Here is a 9,478-nt window from a genome sequence, read left to right as displayed (position 1 = left end):
AGTGAGCCACGAGGGGCTCCACCGCCGGCGGCGAAGAGAGGCGGCGGCAGGCAGCGAGGGTGAGGCGCCGAGCCGTAGGGTTCAGGAGAGCTGCCATTTGGGCTATAGGGCTCTTGGGTTGGCCGGGACTGGGTTCAGGTCTTTACGAATTGGCAATCTTTGTCTCGGAAAAAAAACCGAATCGGGAATGTGAAGAAGGTCGCAGCTATGCAATTATATCAGCCAACATGTACCCACTTTGAAACTTGTTTTTCAAGAAGTCAAGATGGCCGAGTTGGTCTAAGGCGCCAGTTTCAGGTACTGGTCCGAAAGGGCGTGGGTTCAAATCCCACTCTTGACATTTTCTTTTTCTTTTTAGTGCCATATATTGTCAATCCAACTTTCGGTCACAACAAGCATTATAAACAAACCGAGAACACATGATTTCACTATAGCTAACCTATAAGTTTAATTGGGACTGAAATTTATGTATAGTTTTAGAGCTCGTTTGTTGCTTCAAAAACCCTTATATCATGATCCATGTATCCACTTTTCATGCGCATTATGCATGATTTATGGTTTCCGAACATTTTTTTGTGTTCATTGCACATCCATTAAGTTTTATTAGTTTTTCTTGATTTCATTGTTGGTGTAGGTGCATTGAAACTCCCATAGACTTAACACACTAAAGGAATTAAGTTGGGACCGATCCGGAAAAGTTACAAGCACTGCATCTAGACCCTTTGACAGATTCGACAAAACGGAATTTCTCAATAAGCCCAAATTAAAGATTCAACATTGTGATATTATCGGGCTCGTCCATACAAATCCAACAAGTCCAAGAACATCAAAAACGGAGTTTGTATGAGAACATGGACCAAAATACGAAATACTCCAACTAGTTGTTTGGTTATAGCCTAGCAATCATCATGTGTGAGGAGATCCACAAAACCAACATAGCTGATCGGATGGTTAATTGCCATCAACATCTTTCGTCTAGTCTTTCTTATCTAGTTGTGTGCTATTGATCTTTGAACTTTCGTACTCGTTTCATTGTTATTCAGTTTGGCTTGTAAAAGTATGTTACGTTGTTATTTTCATTCTCAGGCTTTATTAGTTCAAAGTCAGACTTTTCTTTAGCCTTTCTCCACGGGGCTCATGTACCTACAGTATTATAGTATTAATCTGTTAGGAACGCAATCAGGCCACTTATCACGAAAAGATGGCTTCTTTGTTGGGGAACGTAGTAATTTCAAAAAAAATCCTACGCACACACAAGATCATGGTGATGCATAGCAACGAGAGGGGAGAGTGTTGTCCACGTACCCTCATAGACCGAAAGCGGAAACGTTAGCACAACGCGGTTGATGTAGTTGTACGTCTTCACGATCCGACCGATCAAGTACTAAACGCACGGCACCTCCGAGTTCAGCACACATTCAGCCCGATGACGTCCCTCGAACTCCGATCCAGCCGAGTGTTGAGGGAGAGTTTCGTCAGCACGATGGCGTGGTGACGATGATGATGTTCTACCGACGCAGGGCTTCGTCTAAGCACCGCTACAGTATTATCGAGGTGGACTATGGTGGAGGGGGGCACCACACACGGCTAAAAGATCAAACGATCAATTGTTGTGTCTCTAGGGTGCCCCCTGCCCCCGTATATAAAGGAGCAAGGGGGGGTGCGGCCGGCCAGGAGAGGGGGCGCGCCAGGAGGAGTCCTACTCCCACCGGGACTAGGACTCCCTCCCTTTCCTAGTTGGATTAGGACTTGGGGGAAAGAGGTGGAGGAGAAGAAGGAAAAGGGGGGGGGGCGCCGCCCCCCCTCTCCTTGTCCTATTCAGACTAGGAGGGAGGGGCGCGCGGCCCTTGCCCTGGCCGCCTCTCCTCTCTTCCACTAAGGGCCACTATGGCCTATTAACCTCCCAGGGGTTCCGGTAACCTCCCGGTACTCCGGTAAAATCCCGATTTCACCCGGAACACTTCCGATATCCAAACATAGGCTTCCAATATATCAATCTTCATGTCTCGACCATTTCGAGACTCCTCGTCATGTTCGTGATCAAATCCGGGACTCCAAACAACCTTTAGTACATCAAAACATATAAACTCATAATATAACTATCATCGAAACGTTAAGCGTGCGGACCCTACGGGTTCGAGAACTATGTAGACATGACCGAGACACGTCTCCGGTCAATAACCAATAGCGGAACCTGGATGTTCATATTGGCTCCCACATATTCTACGAAGATCTTTATCGGTCAGACCGCATAACAATATACGTTGTTCCCTTTGTCATCGGTATGTTACTTGCCCGAGATTCGATCGTCGGTATCTCAATACCTAGTTCAATCTCGTTACCGGCAAGTCTCTTTACTCGTTCCGTAATACATCATTCCGCAACTAACTCATTAGTTGCAATGCTTGCAAGGCTTAAGTGATGTGCATTACCGAGAGGGCCCAGAGATACCTCTCCGACAATCAGAGTGACAAATCCTAATCTCGAAATACGTCAACCCAACAAGTAGCTTCGGAGACACCTGTAGAGCACCTTTATAATCACCCAGTTACGTTGTGACGTTTGGTAGCATACAAAGTGTTCCTCTGGTAAACGGGAGTTGCATAATCTCATAGTCATAGGAACATGTATAAGTCATGAAAAAAGCAATAGCAACATATTAACGACCGGGTGCTAAGCTAACGGAATGGGTCAAGTTAATCACATCATTCTCCTAATGATGTGATCCCATTAATCAAATGACAACACATGTCAATGGCTAGGAAACTTAACCATCTTTGATCAACGAGCTAGTCAAGTAGAGGCATACTAGTGACATACTGTTTGTCTATGTATTCACACAGTATTCACACATGTATTATGTTTTTGGTTAATACAATTCTAGCATGAATAATAAACATTTATCATGATATAAGGAAATAAATAATATCTTTATTATTGCCTCTAGGGCATATTTCCTTCATTCTTGATATAGGAACAGTCGCCGTCTTCATAGATACTTTTGGTCTCCTCGCCTCCTGCTGCCATCTTGGCGTCGAGAGGTGGGAGGGCCTCTGATCTTTAAGGTTTTTTTGACATCTATTGGTGATCTAGATTTGTATGAATAAAGTTATTCTTATTTTTATTTTGCGGTGCCACAAAGCTAAAGAGGTTTGTGTCATCAATGATCTTATTAATCAGATCTAATGAATTTATGTTATTGCTTTAAGTTGTTTTTGTTGGTTTGATTTTTTTGTGAAGTTAAAATCTTTCCATGACGTCATGTAAAGATATTATGATTCGACGACCCGCATTTCTAGGATATCATCACTGGCTAAAAAACGCACATGGCTCAAGGCTTTGCATCTTCTTGGATGGGCAACTTAGGGGGGTTTTAAAAAACTTTATTGGTAACTAAGTTTGTGCGGGTGAAAGAGTGGCAACACTGTTGCTTCAGTCTAATTTTTGTTTTTTTACTAAAGTCTTGAGAATATTTCGTCCTCCAAAAATTAATACCATAGGGAAGATGTTTCCAAAAGATACCACTGTAATTCTTAACCTATGACTCACTTTATATTATTTTCTTGATCTTAAAATCCAAAGCAGTGTAGGTATAATAGTCATGAGTATGAATCTAAGAAAGAAAAAGGAAATCTGTTACAGGGGTAAAATTGTGGAAGAATTTGAGCATTTGCCACAAGTTTGTTTACACTTTGAGGATTTGCCCCTGTTTTCCTTGTCACTGATAATTTGCCACACCTTTCCCAGATCCTTGATGATTTGCCCCTTATGATCGGTATGGAATTACAATACAAAATCAGTGACTAAACTGCCCCGGCCTAAATTAGCCAGCTTCCTGTTTGATCGTTCCCATTTTTCTGTTCCTTCGTATCCCGGTTGCTCGCCATGGCTCACAGCCTTGTTGTGCTCCTGCTAGCCGCTCCAGACCAAGCGTGCCGAGGTCGACGGCCAGAAAAGAGAAGCCACCGTCATCGATCGTGTGCCAGGCACAAGCATCCGCCATCATCAGCCACTACGATTTCATCAAGTTCTCCTCCGACGCAAATAGGAGAAAGCTTCCGGTGTGACACCACCACCCGCACGCATCCCCTCCCGGGCCGCAGCAACAGCCTTCGCCACCTCCCTCCCCGCCCGTGCTGCTCCCCGCCGCCCGTCCACCCCGGTCATGGCGAAGACCACCACCGCGCTCACCGACGACGTGCTTGCGCTGGTGCCCGGTGGTCGTCAAAACAAGCGTCGTTGGTCGACTGGGCAGTCTCACCAAGTGGACAGACGACGACAAGCGCCCCTGTTCTTGGTCGGGCGTCGGTTGCAACGCGCACACAGGCTGCACGACCTCGTTCTCGCTGCCCGCCGCGTTGCTCCCCGGCAGCCTCGCCGTGCTCCTCCCCTTCAACAACCTGTCAGGATCGGCTCGCTCCCCCGCCTCCGTTTTCGTGCTCACATCTCGACCTGTTTGGATGACGACGAGCTCACGAGCAGGCGGAGCCGCTTCCATCTTCCATGCTTTTGAACGAGACGAGGACGAAGGGAACAAGAACGAGACAGGGTGTCACGAGGGGGCATTTAAGACATTTCTCTGTTGGTCCGTACCGTTGGTGGCAAATCATCAAGAAACTGACAAAGATGTGGCAAATAATCCATGACAAGGAAAAGGAGGGCAAATCCTCAAAGTGCAAACAAACCTGTGGCAAATCCTCAAATACCCCAAAATTGTGAAAGATCTCCTCACCCACCTCACCTGCGACTGCGAGCGACGACTGCCACGGCGCAGAAGCGTCGGATCCGGCGTTAACACCCCATCACCAATGCGGCCGGCACGCGCGCTTCCGCTGCCGCACTTCACTCTCCCGCCGCTTGCCGGCGAGGACCTCGCCTTCGTTACCGTCCTCCGTGCCCACCTCTCCTCGCCGGAGATCGCGCCCTCCTCCCTCTCCGGCTTCCTACCCCAACTCAACCCCCTCCGCCTCTCACACCTCCTCCTCTCCCCGCCTCGGGTGGCCCACGACCTCCTCGGCTCCATCCTCCCCTCGCCGCCGCCCCCGCTCCCCTTCGCCCTCCTCCTCCACGCCCTCACCCCGCGCCGCTCCTCCGAGCTCCTCGCCTCCCTGCTCCCCTCCGTCTCGCACCACGCCTTCCCGGAGCTCCTCCACCACCTCATCTTGACCGCTCGCCTCGCCGCCGGCAGCCGCGGCACCGGCGCCGCAGTGCCGGCCGTCGACGTCCTCTTCTCTGCTTGCGCGCGCCGAAACAAGCTCTCTCAGGCCACGCTCACCTTCCGCGCCATGCGTGCGCATGGCCTGCTCCCGCGGGTCGAGTCCTGCAACGTCTTCATCTCCGCGGCGCTCCGCCTGAAGCGCCCCGAGATCGCCGTGTCCTTCTTCCGGGAGATGCGCCGGTGCTGTATATCGCCCAACATGTACACGGCCAACATGGTGTTGCGGGCGTTCTGTGCCCTGGGGCGGGTCGCCGACGCGGCCATGGTGCTCGATGAAATGCCGGATTGGGGGGTTGATAGGACGGTGGTCAGCTTCAACACGCTGATCGCTGCTTATTGTAAGGAGCATGGTGGTCTGGAACATGCGCTGGAGCTGAAGAAGAGGATGGAGCTGGAGGGGCTAGCGCCCAGCGAGGCAACCTATAACACGATCCTCCATGTGCTGTGCAAGGAGGGGAGGATGCACCAGGCGAATCGTTTCTTGAGCGAAATGAAGGCGAAGAGGGTTGTGCCGAACACAGTGACATACAATACTCTGATTTATGGGTATGTCATGCATGGTGATAATGGCACAGCGTGGAGGGTTCATGAAGGGATGGTTAAGAATGGAGTCGAGCTTGATATCATAACTTACAATGCGCTCATTCTTGGTCTTTGCCGGGATGGGAAGATAAAAAAAGCTGTGCATTTGTTTCAGCAGCTTGACAGGTCCAAGCTTGAACCGAATGCTTCAACTTTCTCAGCGTTGATTCTTGGATACTGTATGGCGCAGAATTCAGAGCGAGCACTGCAACTGTTGAATGTGATGAAAAAATCTGGCTTCCATCCAAATTACGACACATATAAGATTGTTATATCTACTTTCTGCAAGAATAAGGATTTTGAAGGAGCAGTGGATGTGATGAAGGAGCTTCTTGAGATGTGCATGGCTCCTGACAAGGCCTTATTGCATGAATTCTTTGAAGCCCTCTCAAAGGCTAAAAAACTCCACCTAGCAGAAGGTCTGCAGTCAGCTGATAAAGGCGGAAAGTTTATTCTATCTATCTACTATACTGGTGATTACAGGAACAACGGCGAAGAGAAAACTGCATGTTAACACGCAGAGACCATGGTGCCTCATCAGAATGTACAATTTGTTTGTTTGGAGAACAATATAAGTTAAACTCTTCTGCTTGTACCAATGTGGAATTTGCATTGACACATGCCTATGAACGTTTCTGTTTGGATTAAGTGAAGGCAACCTGACAACTATTCTTGCCTGTAGGTAGCTGAGTTGCGTGTTCCTGCAAGAAGATGACTAGCAAATGGAATACTACATACTACGTGTGTCCACACAAATATGTCAACCAAGAATTCTTCATAATCAGATGCTTATGGAGTTACAGGCTTGTACTTTTCTTGCAACAGCTTGTGTTATTCCATTGACAAAAGTATCAGATGAAACTCCACTGGTGAAAATTTGAATTGATTTGTGCTGGTTCTAGCACAAGCACCATATCAGATAGTACTTCAAACATCTTCTTGAAACCATCTGTTCGTAATGTCAATTTCAAATTCAGTTTGTATTGGAGGAAAATCTCTGCAAGCAAAGCAGTTAACAGTGATTTCCCCATTTTCTTCAGTTTTTTAACATACCTTATAAGACATTGTAGTTCTCCTCTTTTATATGCCTCTCCACACAAATTTGTTTGAATATGTAATTTGTAAAAGATGTTTGCTGAATTAACAATTACCTCAAAAAGGAAAACCATGATGCAGGAAGAAGACAGATACAATATCTCTTATCAACTATTCAACTGTGAATTTGCATTGATGCACAACACACTCAATATAGTAGTATCTCCATGCCAAAGATTAGTCACTAAGTCACTTACATATAGTTGTAGTTGGCTCCTAGTTTGTCTATTAAAGGAAAATGTTAGTAGCTTTCAGCATCTCCATTATGGCAGTCATCCTGTTTTATGGTGATCAGCATAGTACTACCTTAGAAATATTTGCCTTCACATGCATAATTCTACATTCTGTTGTTTCAGCTTGAGTATATTGGAAGCAAACACAGGCACTAAATTCTAAAAATGCACACGTAGGTCCATATAGTCTTCCCATTCTGGCATTATTCTCCATCTTCAAGATACTGTAGATAATGAATTTACTGCTTTTACACAAGATTCACGTTTCCACCATGTGAGCATGTCATTGCTACGATTCAGTCTTTTGCCTGACAGATTGTAAGACTGAAATTTAGCCTCAAGTTTCTTCTTATGCCGTACTGAAAAGGACTTGCCTAAACACATGGACGCACTATGTGTATGTAAAATATTAATAGGCGTTACCCTATTCTCCAATCAAGCTAGCTCGTAGATACTCTTTCTAACTAACACCTGAATCTTGTGACAACGATTTTCTCAATGAAAAAAGAAGTTTAAACAGTTACCAACATTGTCATTGCAGCTTGACGCAAGGGTAAGAGAAGTTTTAAGATGGTCCCAAACAATTCTGAATCGTCCATTTACTTTGATCTAATGGCTAGGGTGATCTTATACCCAGGAATTCTAGAGTGTTCTGTAAATAGGGCTATGGATACCCTTAATGTACGTGCAGCCCATGTTGAGCATGTTATGAGAATCGATACTACGCAATGATCTTAAGATTCTGATTCAGCAGATGGCGACAGTATCATGCTATATCCACTCAGATAATCTTGATCACTAACCTATTTCAGTTTTGTGAAGTATCAGGGCACAGAAGTGTGTAGCCAACAACACTGTCGCTGTTTCAGCTAAAGGCAATGTGAGCATGGCTAATCCAACTACAATCATGAAGCTACAGACCAGCTGCTCAAGGGTGTGGCATTCGTCAGTGGCATGCCGATCTTTCTCCATTCTGGTATGGCTTATCTTCAATGTTTCTCTCTCTTTCCTTTTCTACATAACTAGACCCCACTATTGAGATGCAAACATGATCTCTGAACACTAAATGCAATTTTACTTAGATTACAACACTTAAGAGACAATGCATTGGGATGGTTGTGTCTACAAATCTTTCACCACTTAGAATGGCGCATTACGAGCCAATGCATTGATAGTGCTGTTAATGCCACTCAGTTTTTTTCATTTCTAATACAATTCGTCATGCAAACCTTTTGCTTGGTCATGCAAAAATTACTAATAAATTAGTAGGCAGTAGCCCTGCCTCCTTTTCAGCTTAATTAAAAACTGCCCTGAGGACAACCAATCCCATGAGGCCAGGCCACTACCAATAGAGTACTAGCACCACAATCAACCAATGGCATGCACAGCAAAAGTACAAACCAGCATGGGAATCTTGATCAAATCAAAGCTAGCTAACTAAACCCATAGTCCAGAGGCAGGTATGAGGCTACTCGAACACGGTACTATCTAAACAAAAACCATGCTTGGCAGTATTTTCCACAGATTGAAAACCACGTGCACCACTAGTCCATTTAGTTAATCGCGGCTTCATATTCGCGTGACCGCCTCTGCCGAGCTATTTAAACAAATTCCATGTGGTTGTAGCTCGCATGGCCAAATGGACGGCCATTAAACTAGCTGGTCATCAGCTCACGGCCCCACCAGGAAGGCAGAGGCAAGCCTGTTATATTTGCCTTAAGCAAGACTGGGAGCCTGATGTTCTTCCCATGGTTATGGGATGCGAAAACCAAAGCCGTTGAGGGGGCAAGGATTCAGAGGTGTGTAATTTTTTTATCATGACCTTCACCTACTTGTGAGCTGTCTCGCTGCAATGCACCTGACCAGATAGAGATATACACTCATACTGACATACTCACAGGTACAGCAGCATACTTGAGAGTTGAGAATGAGAAGAGCACATGCGAGAAGATACGAGACGAGAAGGCATGCTGTTACTGCTTGGATCGCCAGGATTGTTGCTCACGGTGGTCGTCCGTTCTGTCGGATTTTGGGTTCCGGCAGACCCTTGAGGTTCGAACACTGGGGTGTGTGAAGATTTCGCCTCCTACCTACCTGCACCCCTCCGCCATGCTAGGATCTAAACTACGAAAAGAACAACATAAGAGACATCGGGTTTATACTGGTTCGGGCCACCGCTGTGGTGTAATACCCTACTCCAGTGTGTGGCGTGGTGGATTGCCTCGTGGGCTGATGATGATAAACAATATAAGGAAGAACGGCCTCGCGAGGGTCTGTTCTTGGCTGGGGCGATGAACTGCTGGGAGGAGTTCAGTCACCTTTCTTTCTCTCTCTGATCGAGACCCTCTCT

The 9,478-nt window shown here is 46.3% G+C and overlaps 1 protein-coding gene across 2 annotated transcripts; it reads left to right on the top strand.

Annotated features, from left to right (window-relative positions):
- Positions 1-4,746: 4,746 nt before the first annotated feature.
- LOC119355377 (pentatricopeptide repeat-containing protein At4g26680, mitochondrial-like) lies at positions 4,747-9,267 on the top strand. Of its 2 annotated transcripts, XM_037622169.1 has the most exons (4): positions 4,747-6,375; positions 6,483-8,104; positions 8,755-8,927; positions 9,029-9,267. In XM_037622169.1, the coding sequence occupies exon 1, from the start codon at positions 4,809-4,811 to the stop codon at positions 6,312-6,314; it is 1,506 nt and encodes a 501-aa protein (XP_037478066.1). In that variant the 5' UTR covers positions 4,747-4,808; the 3' UTR covers positions 6,315-6,375; positions 6,483-8,104; positions 8,755-8,927; positions 9,029-9,267. The 2 variants fall into 2 exon arrangements, with proteins under 2 accessions (XP_037478066.1, XP_037478065.1); XM_037622168.1 differs by having other exon boundaries at positions 4,747-8,104.
- Positions 9,268-9,478: the final 211 nt, after the last annotated feature.

This window comes from Triticum dicoccoides, chromosome 2A (genome assembly GCF_002162155.2).
Source record: "Triticum dicoccoides isolate Atlit2015 ecotype Zavitan chromosome 2A, WEW_v2.0, whole genome shotgun sequence".
Taxonomy (NCBI): domain Eukaryota; kingdom Viridiplantae; phylum Streptophyta; class Magnoliopsida; order Poales; family Poaceae; genus Triticum; species Triticum dicoccoides.
The sequence above is the reverse complement of the archived record's forward strand: the minus strand, read 5'-3'. Positions and strand labels throughout refer to the sequence as shown.